The sequence below is a fragment of the Leopardus geoffroyi genome, chromosome B4 (assembly GCF_018350155.1).
Source record: "Leopardus geoffroyi isolate Oge1 chromosome B4, O.geoffroyi_Oge1_pat1.0, whole genome shotgun sequence".
Taxonomy (NCBI): Eukaryota; Metazoa; Chordata; class Mammalia; order Carnivora; family Felidae; genus Leopardus; species Leopardus geoffroyi.
In genome coordinates this window covers 55,944,401-55,962,642 of record NC_059341.1, presented here as the reverse complement: position 1 = coordinate 55,962,642, position 18,242 = coordinate 55,944,401, and the positions used below count along the sequence as shown (strand labels likewise).

General features: G+C 37.3%; 1 protein-coding gene across 8 annotated transcripts in view; it reads left to right on the top strand.

Moving 5' to 3' along the window:
• The window catches only part of ABCC9 (ATP binding cassette subfamily C member 9), a 131,325-nt gene that overhangs the window by 31,430 nt on the left and 81,653 nt on the right, over positions 1 to 18,242 (top strand). For all 8 annotated transcript variants that reach the window (XM_045466916.1, XM_045466913.1, XM_045466918.1 and 5 more), the window contains 4 exons: positions 1,990 to 2,124; positions 4,160 to 4,322; positions 8,707 to 8,747; positions 9,650 to 9,792. In XM_045466916.1, the coding sequence (XP_045322872.1) occupies positions 1,990 to 2,124; positions 4,160 to 4,322; positions 8,707 to 8,747; positions 9,650 to 9,792 (482 nt within the window). The remainder of the gene's footprint in view (positions 1 to 1,989; positions 2,125 to 4,159; positions 4,323 to 8,706; positions 8,748 to 9,649; positions 9,793 to 18,242) is intronic.

The following is an 18,242-nucleotide window of genomic DNA, read 5'->3' as shown; positions in this document are numbered from 1 at the left end:
GCTAAAAATCACAAACCATGAGATCATAACCTGGGCCAAAATCAAGAATCAGATGCTTAACCGACTGAGCCACCCAGGTGCCCCAACTGTAGATCTTATTTGATCCAGTCTGTCACTTATGTCCCTGTGTACCATGTTTATTAAAATGCATGCAATAATAAAGAAGATATGCTAGTTTTTAAATGTATTGTTTGCCTTTTTAGTTTTATCTTAAAAAAATTGTTTTTTGTGAATGCTTATTTATTTTTGAGAGAGAACAAGCATGAGCAGGGGAGGGGCAGGGAGAGGGAGACAGAGGATCCAAAACAAGCTCTGCACTGAGAGCACAGAGCCCCATGTGAGGCTCAAACCCATGAACCCTGAGATCATGACCTGAGCCGAAATCAAGAGTTGGCCACTAAAGTGACTGAGCCACACAAGCACCCCACCTTTTTAGTTCTAAATGGAAATCCAAGTCAAACAAAAGTGTGTATCATGTGCAGTGCTTGACACAAAGTAGGATATAAAGTTTGCTCGGTCTCATTTTATCAAAATGTACTTATATACAAGTCAAGTAAGTAGCCTCCTATGTGGTACAATTTAAGGGCTGCCTCTGAATGATTGCATCATGAGTGACGTTAAGGAAACTTTCATTTTGATTGGAATTCATAAAAAGCCTAATTGGTTAGGCAGTAAATATGTGCGCTTGCCTCCAAATGGCCACTATTAAGCTGTTACCATTGGCATACACTCAAAAGTTAAATGCTTTAACTGCATGAATATAGTTCATTAGTTGACATTTTTAGCCATGATAATCTGAGCTATTGTGGGGGAAAAGCAAAGAGAGAAGATTGAAGGGTCAAATCCTAAATTTTAAAGGAAGAAGAAGAAGAAAGTAACAAACCTGAGAGGGTTGGCTTACGTGGGTCAGCCCTGGCTTTTCGGAAATATTTTTTTTTAATTTTTTTAAAGTTTACTTATTTATTTTGAGAGAGACAGAGACAGTGCATGCAGGGGAGGGGCAGGGAGAGAAGGAGAGAGAGAATCCCAAGCAGACTCTGCACTGCCAACTCAGAGCCCAATGTGGGGCTCAAACCCACGAAACCCTGAGATCGTGACCTTAGCTGAAACCAAGAGTCTGTCACTTATGCAACTGAGCCACCCAGGTGCCCAAGGGAAATAAATTTTAAAAGGGAAGTGAGGTATGATGGGGTGCCACCTTTAGCTTCTCCACAGTTTTAGTTGAGCCTAGGTTTCATGTCATCAAGTGACTTCTGGGATCATTGAGGATGTGAGGAGTTCAGATTATTCCTTTAGTCTGCAAACAACCATCCAGTACTCACATTATGATGTCACCTCCTGCGCTCCATCCTTCTCACCTGAAAAAGTTGGTACAATTCCATGAAAATGTGGAATATCAAAGTTATGGTGGGTGGTAACATTTTCAAGGAACATTTCACGTCCTTTTAAAAATATGAAGACTGCCTTCAAAGGTCGGAAGCATCACAGGACCAGTCTGTAGCTTCATGCAGCAAATTGGTTTGACACCCATTGCACAGAACATCATCCTAACAACAAATTCTGACTCCTTAGCTTTCCCCAAATAAATCATAGTAAAACCTAGCTGTTCATAGTTGAATTGACTTCCACTTAAATGTATTAGTTAATTAGTTAAGAATTAAGATATCCTGGGGCGCCTGGGTGGCGCAGTCGGTTAAGCGTCCGACTTCAGCCAGGTCGCGATCTCGCGGTCCGTGGGTTCGAGCCCCGCGTCGGGCTCTGGGCTGATGGCTCAGAGCCTGGAGCCTGTTTCCGATTCTGTGTCTCCCTCTCTCTCTGCCCCTCCCCGTTCATGCTCTGTCTCTCTCTGTCCCAAAAATAAATAAACGTTGAAAAAAAAAATTTTAAAGAATTAAGATATCCTATGCTTTCACCAAAATGTATTGCCTTTCATGCTGCAGTGGCCATGCCCCTGTTCATTTTCCCTTTTCCATATGTTTTCCTTTCTAGATCATAATGGGAGTGATTCTGCTCTATAATTTACTTGGATCAAGCGCATTGGTTGGGGCAGCTGTCATTGTGCTTCTAGCACCCATTCAGTACTTCATCGCAACAAAATTGGCAGAGGCTCAGAAGAGCACTCTTGTAAGTTAACATCTTTTGGAAACTTTACTAGGAAAATCTAGTAAGCTGTCTCATTTTCAAAATAATAGGAAATTAATACATGCCACTCAGAATAATTTGGAAATTATTATTCATTTCAGTTCTTAGGCAGCAAATGTGTATTACATTTTTAAGTATTTATGTTTAAAACACTTTTCTTTTAAATGTTTATATTTATTTGAGAGAGAGAGAGAGAGAGGGAGAGCACGAATGGGGGAGGGGAATAGAGAGACAGGGAGACAGAATCTGAAGCGAGCTCCGTACTGTCAGTGCAAAGTCAGGGGCAGGGCTCAAACCCACGAACCATGAGATCATGAACTGAGCCAAAGTCAGACACTTACCCAGCTGAGCCACCCCGGTGCCCCGCAAGTGCACTTTTTAAAAGTGGATTTGAAATGTATGACTTGATGATCTTAAACTCAAAATGCCAGAATCACAATTCCTGATTGTTTTAAGTGCCATGAGGTGATGAGGCTTTGAACTTCTTCTAGATCATTGGTCTAGAGAATGTATCTACATCCATTTTGAACCCCCTGCATGTTAGTTATTGACATGGGAGAATTGGATCAAAGAATAAATAAAGCATCAGGTTTATTGCTTCTGAAATGAAATATCCCTAGAATTGAAGCAAACCACGTGATGATCTACAGAGTTACACTAAAGTATTTCAGGCAGCTGCTCTGGCCGAGTATGCTCATGGTCAACTTGGCAAGCAAGAAAAAGCCCAATTATTGACCCCTTCTGGCTTCAGTTTTCCATGAAATCATTTCATTTGAGCAAGAATTGGCTTCTTTTAAAGAAATATTTGTAAATAATAAAATTGTTGACAGCATGTTCAGAAGTAAAGTTTGATTAAATATGAGCAAGGCTGCCTGTAAATCAGGCATAAAATATAGGGATGCTGCCACTGATGGAATTGTTGCCCAAGTTGGTTTCTACTGTGACAAGCAAGTTGCATGTCATGCAGGTGGTTTTCATCACCGTTTTTCTGCTGCTTCTGGTGACGTTACTCATTATTTCTGTCTGAGCCATCTACCCGTCTTTACTTTAGGACATGAATACAGAGAGGTGAGGAAGAGGAGCACAAAGTGAAGACAGGACTCTCCTCAAACATCCGTCTTTCATTTAGCTGGTCATACTGTACTCATTTACTCATGTAACAATCATGTGATAGGCATCTAAGACTCTGTAGAGACCAGAAGGTGAATAAAAACCAAGCCATTTGCTACTTTTGCTCCCTCCTATCTGCCTTTCGGCCACTTGCACTGCTCCTTTTGATAGTTCATAGATCATAATGTACCTTACTAGAAATTCTAGTATTTGGTGGTGGTGGAAATTGCAATGGTTGAGTAAATTGTGGCTCTTGTAACTGCTAAAAATCTCTTTACACTTAACCCAAACTGTTAGTAATCAGTAAATCTAATTTTGGCCTTAAACAAGAGCTTATGAAGAAGTATGTGGAAATCTCTCAAAGTTAAAGGGAATACCCTTGGTTTCACAAAGTGTATTATGAAGACACAATGTGAACACACACAGTGTGAGCATACACAACCCTGACATTCCCAAATAAGAAGCAAACTAACTTTTCTTACATTCATTGTTTTCTCTTCTTCTAAGTATGAGTGATAGTGCTGAAAAGAAAATAAAACAAGTTTGATGTTAGAAGGAAGCATTGGAAGTCTCTGTATCATTTCCATAAATGTTTATAATTACTATCTGCAGACATTATTCAAGGAAATCACGTGAGACTTAAGAAACTGCTTTTATTTAACTCAAAGTAACAGGAGCGTGAGAGGTTTTAGGTGGAAAGAAATTGGAAGCCATTTCATTCAACTCTTCATTTTACACCTGGAGGTGGAAGCACAGAGGATTCTCCCGGGGATCTCAAAGCCATAATCAGTGGCAGAGGCAGGCAAAAATCAAGATCTGGTCCATCCCTGTCTGTTATATATATGGTCCTGCCTGTTTGAGTCACTTGGATGCAGCGTGTATTGTCTTCTATTTCTTTGTTTTATAGGATTATTCTACTGAAAGACTGAAGAAAACAAACGAAATATTGAAAGGCATCAAACTTCTAAAGTTGTATGCCTGGGAGCACATCTTTTGTAAAAGTGTAGAAGAAACAAGAATGAAAGAACTATCCAGTCTCAAAACCTTTGCACTTTATACGTCACTCTCCAGTAAGTTACCATGGCGAGAAGGACCACCAAAAATCATGTGGTCTATTCAACTTAGGTGGTGATCACTAAGACATTCTACTCATCAAAGGAAGCCCATTTATTTTCCACATGTGTGCTGTTCAGTAGGCCACTAGCCACATGAGTCTATTTAAATTTAAAGAACAGAGTTAGCATAGGCTTAGAGTCAGGTAGAACTAAATTTGATTCGTTATAAGATGTGTGTTTTTGTCATATTACTTTACATCTGAAATTCTTGTTTTTTTTTCATCTGTAAAATGGGATGGGATGAGTACAGTACCTGTTATTGAAATCATCACCATTTACAGTTGGGATGAATAGGTTTCCAGTAAAAATTTATTTATTTAAGTTGATTTGACTGTATTATTATTGACCTTCTTATCCCCAAAGATCCTCAAAAATTATCTGCAGTTGTCTTACCTATATCCCTGGAAGCTTATGATATTATATTTTCTTGAAAATTATACTTAAAATGCTATTTTTGAAAATCGACGAAAAAAAATATCAGTGCTTCCAAGTAAAAGAAGCCAAATTACATTCACATAAAACCCTCTTTTCCAATACATTTTCAAGAACTTTTAAACATGGAGCATTTTTATCTTCAACTCTAATTTTTATAAAGCAATCATTTAAAAAATTGTTTTTTTTTCCCCCAGAGTGACACTGAGTACTCTCAAGAATAATTACGTTTATGTTAGTACATTTCTTACAAATTTAGCTGAACTACTACCACCAACATTTGATTTGGTTTATGTGTCAGTTTTGCTTATCTCTATTGTTCCCAAGACCTTGAACAAATTAAAGTTTTGGAGATTTATACATTGTTTCCTCTCAAATTCTAAACTAACTTAGTTCTTAGACATTACAAATACTTCTTTTGTGAAATAAATTTAAAGAAAATATTTGGTTTATATAGCTCATTTATTCTATCCCTAATGCCTGATGCATTAGAAATGAAATGGGAAGGAGATTTATCTTCCAGCTCTGCACCACTGCTAATATGGTGTCAAAATACTAGAAGATGAAATGATTGATATCCACTTGTTTATATAATAGTACTCAAAGCTGCTGACCCTGACAATACATTCCTTTTTGCAATAGACTGAAATACTCATGAGAAGGATGGCTGCAGCCAAAAATAATGACAATAATAAAAATACATTGAGATAGCCAGCCAATTATTGGCATAAGTGGCTTTATACATATCATCCCATTTAAACCTCCCAATATTCCAATAATTTAGATTCCACTGTTAACTCTGTTTTATATATTAAAAGATGGAAGTGGAGAGAGTTTAAGTAACCTGAAATTCTCTTACATCATGTACCTACTAAATGGCAGAGTTGGGTTGTTAATCCAGTTTGCCTGTCTCCAGACATGAGATTTGGGTTGTTTTTTGAATGTCAGATACAAAAGGAGAGGACGGAAGAGGCCATCACAGGGAAGAAAAACAACAGATCATGAAAGTAAAAATGCAGAAGCATGTGTATATTATAGGCAGCAGGAATTCTTGAGTCAATGGTGTAAAATTCCAGTTGAACCATTTTTAAGTTTTTTTTAAGTTTATTTATTTTGAGAGAGACAGAGAGAGCACAAGTGGGAGGGGGCAGAGAGAGAGAATATTCCAAGCAGATTCCATGCTGTTAACCAGAGCCTGACATGGGGCTCAAACTCACAAACTGTGAGATCATGACCTGAGCTGAAACCAAGAGACAGGTGCTTAACCAACTGAGCTACGCAGGCACCCCCAAGTTTTATAATATGGTTAAATACAGTATTCTTGGTGATTAGGAGCTTGAACTATGGTTGATGCATAGAACTGGCTATATATCTCAACTCTGCCGTTTCATAGCAGTATGACTTTGACCAAGTTAGTTATGTCTTCCAAGCCTCAATATTTTTCATCTGGACAGTGAGATGATAATAATACCTACCATGTAGGACTGTAGTAAAGATTAAAATAATGAATGTTGTACATGTTGACTGAGTTGTTGATTCTATTCCAGGCACGAGGTCAGGTGCTTCATACTCATTACCTCATACCAAGCACCTGGCAAATGGTCTGGTGCTCACCAACCTCCATCCCTCAGTTTCCTCATCTAAAAATTGGTGTAGGAGCGCCTGGGTGTCTCAGTTTGTTAAGTGTCCGACTTCAGCTCAGGTCATGATCTCACTGATTAGTGGGTTCGAGCCCCACATTGGGCTCTGTGCTGACAGTTCAGAGCCTGCTTTAGATTCTGTGTTTCCCTGTGTCTCTGCCCTACCCCCACTCGCACTCTGTCTGTCTCTCTCTCTTTCTTAAAAATAAACATTAAAAAAATTTTTTAAATGGTGTAATAATAATAAATCTTTATCAGAGGTATATTGTGAGAATCAAATGAGGCAGTGAATGTGACACTGTTCAGTAACTGTTAAAAACATTTTATAAATAGTATTTGTAGAGCATCGTAAGAAGACAAAAATAATGAAAGAAGGAAGTCAACTGTCTAACAAAGTGGTTACTGTTGGGTCTTACAGGGCAAACTGACCTGAAATGAAGGACTGCCTCAGCAACTTGGCAGCTCTACAGCCTTGGTCAGTCTTTGGTAAAATCTCAGTTTTCTCATCAAGAAGCTGGGAAGTATTAAGAGGATCTTGGGGAATTAAATAAGATAATGTGGATAAAGTGTTTAGAACAGTACCTGAAACATAAAAGTGCTCAATCAGTGGTATCTGAAAATATTGAAAAGCAGTTAAACAGGACACTCACTAGTAGAACAGAAGATCCAGCTTTTGTGAATCAGTGTTCTTGCCAGTCGAGATAATATCTGAAGGGAAGAGAAATTCTATTAATTTCCCAGTCTCCATTGCCAAATGGTCATGTGCTATTTATGGATTTAATCCATTGGTAAAAGACGAAAAGACAGTATTAAATTTTTTTCTCTTTAACAGATCTGAGTTTAAATCCAAGCTCTATCACCTCCTAGTTTGGAATCTTGCATGTTACTCACCTAAGTAACACCCTAAGCACCTAAGCTGCTTTCTTATTATTGTGTGTGGTAGTTGTAATCATTAAATATGAGAACTATGTAAAGCACTCTTTTATCATACCTCAATGATGGTGACTTGTCAGCAGCAGAGCAAGGTGGTGGCAAGCAGTCTTCATTGGTTTGAATCCCTACTGTGTGACCTGGAGCTTCTCATTCTCATCTTTGTAATGGCATAGGAAGGGTACCTGCTACATGTACCCGGTGCAGATTGCTGTATAAATGTTTTTTTCAATCAAATAGCAGTTGTTCTTGCTCTTCCTCATTAAGGGGGGGATTACTTATTCAAAGATGCGGACTGTAAAATGAATTATAAACAATGATGAGGGGAAAAGAAAGAAATACACTTAGAGAACAGGGTGACAGTAGCCTGAGAAACAAGATGGAGGCAGAAATGTGGCTCGTCATCTGTGCTGTTATAAAACTCAGAGCAGTGTTTAGATTCCCAGTATTATACAAGAATTTGGATTTGATAACCAAGCCACATCTGGACCTGCAAAATCACAATCTGATTCTGTGTTCAGCGGTCAGGGTAGTTCATGAGAGTGGATCATGAGGACTGATGATGATTTATTTGTGGGTAGATTCTGTCCTGCATGTCAAGAAAACTAGGTTCTAGCTCTCACTCTGTTAGTAATTCACTTAATCTTTTAGCCCCCAGCCCCTAAGCTTCTATGGTTTATAAAAAATATAACTACAAATTATCAATTTGACTTTGTAATTTTACTGTGACCTCCAAATACTAGTATGTTAGCCTAAATTATGAGTTTTGTTTCAGTTATGCATATCCTGTGTATCAAGTATTAGTGCAATATGTTTCTGGAGAGACATTTAAACTAGCGGAGGGTTCAGGATATGGAGTTGTTTTGTTAAGCAAAAGGTCTATACGTGAAAATAAATACCACTTTTGGAGGCAGAATGTGAAGTGATGTCAAATTCTTTTTTTTATCAGTGTAATAGCTTAATTTTCATACATTTAAGTTAATTTAGTGGACCACGTGAAATACGGACAGAGAATACTTCAAGAATGCACATTTGTTAAAGTCTAATAATTTGCACCACTAAAGGAGCATTTTATCTGAATTTTGCGGCTTAAAACATTTTATTAAAAACATCTTTTCAGTAATAGAAAATATTTTCTGATTAAGACTCATGTGGGGGGAGCTCATACACCTGCAAACAAGGAAATACCAACTGGGAAACGTTTGTGGACTCCAGACAAAAGGCACTTGGTCCTCTCTGTCTTCAAGGGAAGTTAAAGTAATAATAGATGATGCATTAAAGTTACTGAAAATGTTTCACAGTTGAACGAACCTAATATATTCGATTTCTCTCCACAGTCTTCATGAACGCAGCAATCCCCATAGCAGCTGTTCTTGCTGTAAGAAACTTTCTCTTGCTTTTGAACATGGAACAGAGTCAGTGTTTAGAAATGATTCATGAGCAGAAATGTGTGGGTGGTAATATATATTACTTCACCTCTGCCAGTCTTCTCTTTACAGTCCCCATCGTAATAGTTCTAATCCAGGGTTTCTCAACTGTGACACTATGAACTTTTTGGCCCAGATAAGTCTTTGTTGTTAGGGCCTTTCCTCTGCCTGAGGATGGGTAGCAGCATCCCTGGCTTCTACCAGTTAGAGACCATTAACACTCCCTAGACATTGCCAAATGTGCCCTGGGGAGCAAAATTAACAGTAGTTGAGACCTAAACTGTTCTAATCTCCACAACCTGGTTCCCAGACATTCTTACATCAGAATCATGCTAGATCAACAACCAGAAGATTACATTATATTTCAGACTAAAAGGACAAACCTGGGAACTCGTATTTTATTTAGAAATGTAAATACATCTGCATCAAACACTAATGTTGGCAATTTTAGTAAAGATACACAATAGGGACCCTAAAGCAATGGAATATCTTAGTTTGCTCTTAGAAAATTTAGTATTGCTTGGAAAGAACCTGACTGGTTGTTAAGAACCCTAGGTTCACTTCACAGTTACTCCCCCTACTCAGTAATTTGACAGAAGTCAGTTTCCTAATCTACAAATAGAATCTATTCTGCCTTTCTCACAAGTTTTTTGCTAAGATGGCATGTAAACCATTATGTACTCTACCAATAACAAGTATTATTTTTCCTCAGGAGTAATTTGGATGAAGCAATTGTTTTCATATTTGCAATGGACATATTGGGGTAGCAGAATATGTTAGGTTTCTAAAATTGAATGTAAGCATTTGTGAAACTTTCTTCAACTTTCTCTAAAGAACTTCTTTCTTTGCACAGACGTTTGTTACCCACGCGTATGCTAGCGGGAACAATCTAAAACCTGCAGAGGCCTTTGCTTCACTGTCTCTCTTTCATATCCTGGTCACCCCACTGTTCCTGCTCTCTACAGTGGTCAGATTTGCAGTCAAAGCCATCATAAGGTATGCACTGGAATGTCTGGAGTTCTTTGCCTGATTATGGAAATAATATATGCTAATGGTAGTAAATTTGAAAAAGTATAAAGAACAACATTCAAATCACTGCCCATTGTTAAAATTTTAATATGCTACTTTTCAGTCTTTTACAACTATTTTTAGATGAAAAGAATTATGATTTTAAAGTAAAAATTTTGAATTTATGTAGCTTTTGATTCCTTATTTCACTTACTGGTTTTATTTTTTTCTCTTCATTAAGATCATGATGTTTATTGGCTCTGCGATAGTCTATTGTTTTGAAGTCCTGTACTCTTATTTAACAATTGCTTCCTTATTGGGCATTTGGAATGTTTCTACTTTATACCTAACATATAATATAACTAACACTGAGATAAATGTCTGTTTTTGTCTTTAAACTTTTCTCTGATTATTTTCTTAAGACAGATTTCTAGAAGTGGGGATACTAGTTTAAACAGTATGCATAATTTTAAAATTTTTATTAAGGTTTTTATTTTAATTCCGGTATAGTCAACATATGGTGTTATATTAGTTTTAGGCATATAATATAGTGATTCAGTAATTCCATATATTACTCAATGCCCATCAAGATAAGTGTACTCTTAACTCCCTTCACCTGTTTCACCCCTCCTCCTCCCCACCATCAGTTTGTTCCATATAGTTAAGAATCTGTTTCTTAGTTTGTCTCTTTTTTCTTTGTTCATTTGTTTTGTTTCTTAAATTCCATGTATGAGTGAAGTTATATGGTATTTGTCTTTCTCTTACTGACTTATTTTGCTTAGCATAATACTTTCTAGCTCCATCCACATTGCTGCAAATGGCAAGATTTCATTCTTTTCTGTGGCTGAATAATGTTCCATTGTGCATGTGTGCATATGTATGTATATATCTCTTTATATCTATCTATCTATCTATCTATCTATCTATCTTCTTTAACCATTCATCTATCGATGGATACTTCCATTATTTATCTATTGTAAACAATGCATCAGTAAACATAGGAGTGCATATATCCTTTTGAATTAATGTTTTTGTATTCTTTGGGAAAATACCCAGTAGTGGGATTACTGGATTTGTAGGGTAGTTCTATTTTAAAATTTTTGAGGAACCTCCATACTGTCTTCCACAGTGGCTACACCAGTTTGCATCCTCACCAGTAGTGAAGAGGATTCCTTTTTCTCCACATCCTCGCCAGCGCTTATTGTTTATTGTGTTTTTGATTTCAGGCATTCTGACAGTTTGAGATAATAATATAATTGTGATTTTGATTTGCATTTCCCTGATGATGAATGGTGTTGAGCATCTTTTCATGTGTCTATTGGCCATCTGTAGGTCTTCTTTGGTGAACTGTCTATTCATGTCTTCTGCCCATTTTTTTCATTAGATTATTTGGAGTTTTTTTTTTGGGGGGGGTGTTCAATTGTATAAACAGTAAGAATATTTTTAAGGTCCTTAATGAATATTGCTATGTTGTTTTCCATTTACAGAGTGATAGGTCAAAAGGTGTACACATTTTTAAGATTTTTTAATGAAAATGGCCATAATATTTCTCAGTGAAGCTGTGTCAGTTTATATTTGCACTAACAGTGATGGACAGTGTTCCCATCAATCCATAGTTACTGTTTTAACTTTAATTTAATCTGGAAAAAAATTTAAGTAAGGCTCATGGCTTCTGCAAATGGAAAGACTCTGCAAAACCACTCCACATTTTTCTCATTTTAAATGTGCTCTCCAGTGTTTTTAACCAGTGTATAGTTTGTCTCAGATTTACAGTTCCCCACAATGCACAACAATGAAAATAAATGTGATAAGATAATGACCATTTCCCAGAATTTTTCTTTTATTGTATAAATAAGTATGCTATCAAACTATATCATATAATGCTGTTTGTGCCACAATCTACTGCATCTTATGCTGCATTACAAGCAAGAAAGTCTTAAAGTAGTATTTTGCTTATTGTATAAGATCTTATAAACCTCAGTATGTTTCATAAACAGTCATATCATGTCTGGCTTTTGAAAGAAACGTCAAGATATTGCAATACTGAGAAAAATTGAAAAATGGAGGCCTTAAATATATGACGCCTGGTGTTGTCATTGATATAAATGTTGAACATTTCTTGTAAGGTCTTTTAAATGAGATAATTTTCCCAATGGCTATCTGATACTTAAAATATCAGAATCTTCAGTTTTAGGCAATAGTTTATATTGGTTTAACAATGGCTTAATACCAAAGAACATTCAAATGCATATGCATTATCTTATTATAAACTCAAGTTCTGATTGGTTACAGTAGTATAATCCTCTTCTGTAAGATGTGTCATTAGTAACCAATTCTGGAACTGTTAGAGTTTAAAGATCACTCCCTCTGGCCTCATCTGCCTCATTTTCTTTTCTTTCTGTTCTGACTCTGAAACAGTTGTACCGAACACTGACTGATTTTTGTAGCACCACTTCCAAATTAGGCAGTGCTCTGGAAGGGAAGCTACTTCAAACAATAAAATTGATAAATGGCCAAAGTCTGCTATTTTGGTCCTTATTTTCATTTTCTCCATTTAATCGCTGTCCCTCTCATGGTTTCATTTTTAATTGGAATTTGACTTTGTACCACAAGTGGGGATAGAAAACAGTTAGTTGGTAACTTATAACATAACTTCTATGAAGTCAGGAGGTTACCAAGCATCAAAAGGACTTTAAGAGTGTATTTGAAAAAAAAAAAAAAAACCATCAAAAAACCTAGGAGTTCCTTCCCACTTTGTAGTATACAATCCTGCAGTAGTAAATCCCGGTAAAGTTGAGAGTGGATAATATTCGCTATATATTTCTGCGTAGCACTCTTTCTTCGTTATGTCTCAGGGAAAGGCATTTGCCAGTTTGATAAAGACCAGTCTGTTTTCAAGGCTCAGCTCCAGATTTCCCAAGCCATAGGCCGAATAAAATCAGCTTATAAACACTTGCTTCTCTAAAATGAGTCTCAGTGGTTGATTTGTGGGTCCTACAGAGATGACCGGCCAACAGGGGAGGCCAGGCCTTTTTCCCCCTGTGTGCTGGTTCTGGGAACCCCAATGAGCTTTTTCCCAGTTTTGACTGGGTTTGGCATTTTCTTCTGTGCCTGGGAGCCCGTGACCTGTCTTTGATGCCAGTTGGCCCACAACGAGCTGAGCAGCCTGTTTATAATTGGAGACTTTGGTGAGCTGATTTTGAAACCTCCTGTTCAGGACCGTGGAAGTCATAAGTTCTCTGCTGCATTCTTAAATACATTCTGAAATTCAGCGGGTTAGAATGGAGTACAGCATACTCCCAAACTCGTGTTATACATGCCTGTAAGAGACTTATATACTTCTCTATTGTAGGAAAATTCCATGCCACGTAAAATTCATTCCTACATGAAAATTCTACACTTTCTTTTTAAAATGTTTAGTTTGGGGGGTGCCTGGATGGCTCAGCCGATTGAGCATAGGGCTTCAGCACAGGTAGAGATCTCATGGTTTGTGAGTTTGAGCCCCACACAGGGCTCGCTACTGTCAGCCCAAAGCCCATTTCAGATCCTCTGTTCCCTTCCCTCCCCATCACGCCTCCCCTGCTCGTGCGCGCTCTCTCTCTCTGAAAAATAGATAAACATTAAAAAATAAAAATAAAAGTGTTTAGTTTGGAGTGTCTGGGTGGCTCAGCCAGGTAAGCATCTGACTTTGGCTCAGGTCGTGATCTCACTGTTCGTGAGTTTGAGCCCTTCATCAGGCTCTCAATCCTCAGTGCAGAGCCTGCTTCAGATCCTTTGTCTCCCTCTTTCTTTCTCTATCAAAAATAAATAAACATTTAAAAAATAATAATAAAATAAAACAAAGTATTAAAATACTTGAGTAACAGTGATTTTCCAGGATGCTTGCCTCACTTTTCCACTTTGCTTTATTTGTAAGGACATAATTTGTGTGTTTTTTGCTTTCCTGGAGGAGAACATTAGTTGATATGTTGTATCCTTTATAAATAATTTCAGTTTAGGTTTCTGGTATTTGATGTATCATGCAATATCTATGTCCAAAAATATTATTGGCTAAGAGAAAAATGTGTAAAACCAATCCTTTGCTGTGTTAGAAAATAACTCTGTATCTTTTCTCTCATGTACCTCAGAAAGGAATGTAAGCTTGGCTAGTCCACTACAGTTACATTTGATCAAATAAATTGTTACTGATATTGATCATAGAGCATGCATACATGCATATCGTCATGCATATCATGGAGCATGCATACCTTGTCCCTGTTTACAAAAGTTTCATAGTTCCTACAGGAAAAGCGCACAATTGCCAGTATAAAATAATTTATTCCCAGTGAACTTAATAGCACCTGTCCAAGGTACTCAAGCTTTATCTATACACCCAAAATGAAGCTTGAAAAGTGAAAAAGTGACATGTGTAACTAAAACCTTAAATACTTGTATGAATTATCCAAGCACATGAAAAATTAGTAAAACACTGAACTATAAAAATGGTGGAGGAAAGCTAGGAAATTGGTTGGTATCAAATACACCTGCTGTCAAATCCTAGTACTGCCATAGAATATACATTGTTCAACTTCAAGCACGTTATTTAGTGTCTTTGTAGCTCAACATCCTCACTTATCAAATGAGCACAATAGCTTATACTTATGGTAATTGAGATAATTAAATGAGATAGTATATGAAGAGTGCCCAGCACATTGCCTAAATATTTTAGGTACTCTACCCATTTCTGTTTTATTAATTTACACACATTTTTTTAATCCCCACTTTGTGCTTCAGAGAGATATCTTCTGTGGGTCCACATGCATTCGTTAATACTTCAGGTACATTGCTAGGTATTAGGAATTGCAAAGATGAAAGGTAGAATGAAATCTGCAGGGAACCCACAGTCCAGTTGGAGAGACCAAGAAGGGAAACTAAGTACAATATGGTGTGTTATGCTATTACAGAGCTCTACACAGAATGCCATGGGCCCATGTGTAAGGCTCACTAAAGCTCATTGAGAGAGAAGGCAGACAGTCTGGTCAGTGAAGATTTAAAAGAGTTAGTGGTTCCTTAGTAAGATCTTAAAGAATAGGTAGGACTTGATCAGTTGAAGAAAAAGGGAAAACATGTTCAATCTGAGAGAACAACATATTCACGGTGAAGGGGTGAGTAAGTAGGTGAGAAATCTTGGTACATTCAGAGGACTAAATTTAGTTGAGTGTAATTGGTGAAACTTTCTAATATGCAAAGTGGCAGGGGATGAAGCTGGAGAGTGAGATCCTGATCAGCCTGTAAATGATCTAAGGACACTGAAGGCAAAGGGGTGCCATTTGTTATTTTAAGGAGAGAAATGGATTTTTAATATATAACTCTGGCAGCATGGTGGGAATTACTTCACCCTTGGTCAGGATTCCTGCATTTTCCATAATTGCTTTGCCTCAGTGATTTCTGAAAGGACCTCATATGAATAAGAAATGCTTTTTGTATTGCCCATTTATTCATTCACCAGACATTTCTTGAGAAATTACTATGTTGTATTTTTGGCATTGGGCTAGATTCTGAAGATGAAAATCTTTGCTCTTAAGGAGCTTACGGTGTGATGAGAGAGATAGACGATAACAAAAAATTATAAAACAGCACTGCCAGGGACCCTCAGCCTAGAATGATGGGGCCAGGGGCGGGGAAAGGAAGGAGAGGTTCAGAGAAGTGTTCATCTTGGGATCCTCTGATATTCATTGTAATTGGAGTTCCGAAGTGAGGTGTTACAGAGAAGAAAGAAGGTTCTCTCCATGCCTCAGTTACACTCAGAGACCACTGCTTTCTGATGTTTAGCAAGAATGGGGCTCATTAATACCATGAAAGCTTCAGTAAGATTTGTGTGTCTACTAGAAAAGTGAAATGGAGAATTGAATCAACTGACTTGACTTAAATGTCTGAATCATTGGTTTATTCCTTCTTTGATTTATTGAGCAATATATGCCAGGAACAGCTAAACATAGTTACAAAGGCAAATGAGCCTGGTCTCTGGACTTCCCTCGTGTGCAAAGACACAATGTCTGATTGTTTAAAAGGTATTCTTAAAAAAAAAAGGCTTATTTATTTATTTATTTTGAGAGAGAGCACAAGCACGTGTGTGTGTGTGTGTGTGTGTGTGTGTGTGCGCGTGTATGTGTGTGTGTATGTAGAGGAGGGGCAGAGAGAGAGAGAGGAAGAGAGAGAATCTCAAGCAGGCTCCAGGCTGTCAGCTCGGAGCTTGACTCAAGGCTGGATCTCACAAACCTATGAGATCATGACCTGAGCCCAAACCAAGAGTCAGATGCTCAACCAACTGAGCCACCCAGGCGCCCCTAAAAGGTATTTTTTTGAATGGCAAAGCTGTGCTCCCTAAAATCCACTCTTCAAAATATAAGAACAGAATGACAACTAAAATCTATTAAGGTAAAGAAGATCTTTTACTACTACTTCTAAGGTAGATCTTAGCAGTTCCTATCACAAGAAAAAAAATCCTAACTATGTATGGCGACGATGTTAACTAGACATTGTGATGATCAGATGGCTATATATATAAGTATCAAATCATTATGTTGTATACCTGAAACTAATATAAACGTTATATGTCAATGATACCTCCATTTAAAAAGTACAGAAGAAAAGGCTGACATTTAAGATTTATAAACTACCATTTTCATAAGGCATTTCTAAGGCATCTTTCTATAAGTTGTATGTGGTCAGTATTTGCTGACAAAGACTTAAAGTACACAAACTAAAGCTCTTCTTTTCTCGTTCTTCTTTCCTTTCTTCCTTTTTCTTTTTTTTTTCTGAGGCGTCTGAAATTAATTTTTTAATAGCAGTAAAGTATACATAACGTAAAATTTACCAGTTAAACCATTTTATGTGTATAGTTCTATCGTATTAACTATGTTCACATTGCCGTGCATCCTTCACCACAGTCCATTCCAGAATTTCTTCAGCTCCTTACATTTGAATCTCTACTCATCAAAAAATAACTCCCTGTTTGCCTCTCCTCCCAAGCCCTGGAAACCACAACTGAGTTTCAGTCTCTATGAATTTGACTATTCTAGGTCCCTTATATAGGTGGAATCATACAGTATTTGTGAGGGCTTTTTTGTGCCTGGCTTATTTTACTTAGCATAATGTCTTCAAGGTTCATCCCTGTTATCATAACTCTAATACATTAAGTCAGGAATTCCAGAACCCTGGTGCAGGTGCTATTGAAAACAGTATGATGGTGCCTCAAAAAATTAAATATAGAATCACCATACAATGCATCAATTCCACCTTTGGGTATATGCCCCCCAAAATTCAAAGCAGCAAGAACTTGAATACATATTTGCACACCCATGTTCACAACAGCGTTATTCACAGTAGCCATAAATTGGAAACAACCCAAATATCCATCAATGGATGAATAAATAAATAAAATGTGGTATATACAGACAATGGAGTATTATTCAGCCAAAATTCTTCAACAATTATCCTTCTTAGTTCTCTGTAAATGCATTTTGGAAGCTAACAGTTAGACCAGCACAATGGATTTTATTTACCTTTATGTTTCCAATGAAAAGAAGCAGTTTTTTTTGGTATTCAATGCCACCGGGCTTAAAGATGATAGGCAACAGACTGAGATAAATTTACTTTTCTTCATTTTATTAGTCTGACACACACACACACACACACACACACACACACACACCACAAGCTTTGCAGACCTATTTGGAGGCACTTGACTACAAGCTTAAATGAAAAAAATATTAATTTTTGTTTCAAATCTTTCTTAGTTTCCTACCAAAGGCAATATTTCCTCTGTGGCTGATGCTGCATGTGCCAAGCCAGTGTATCTACTTTTAGCATCCTAGCATGCTAAAAGGAACATTTCTTTTCCTCTGCAGCTTCACAGAATTTTCTTTAGCATATTATTTTATTTATAGGTGGATGCTTTCAAATCATGTTATTGTTTTATTTGGTTCTTTCTTTTTGCTCCTGATTCTGTAACAGTGGTTTTAAAAAATGCCTCCTAGGCAGGCCAAGGATCCTCGTGCCCTACCCAAGAAGACCATCATAAAGAATGTTTGCAAACCACTCTTCTAGAGCCATAATGTGCTTATGAAGCACTTTAGGACTTTGTGAAAATGAGTATTTTGATTCAGTAGGTTTTGGGTGGGGCCAGAGAATCTCTGGTAAGCTCTAGGTGATGCTGATGCTTCTGGTCCTTTGCCAATACTGAGCAACAACTGTCTAGAGGCCCCTCTTATTGCCAGGTTCAAAAAATATGTGTAATGAAGCAAGATGGCAGAATGGTCATGGACCTCAGATCTGTGTGTTATATGCTAAATGCTTTTAAGCAGGCTACTTAACTTCTCTATAACTTATTTCTCCTCATTTGTATAATTAGAATAATGGGTCCTTACCTCATTGGTCCTTAACCTCTCTGTTTCAAG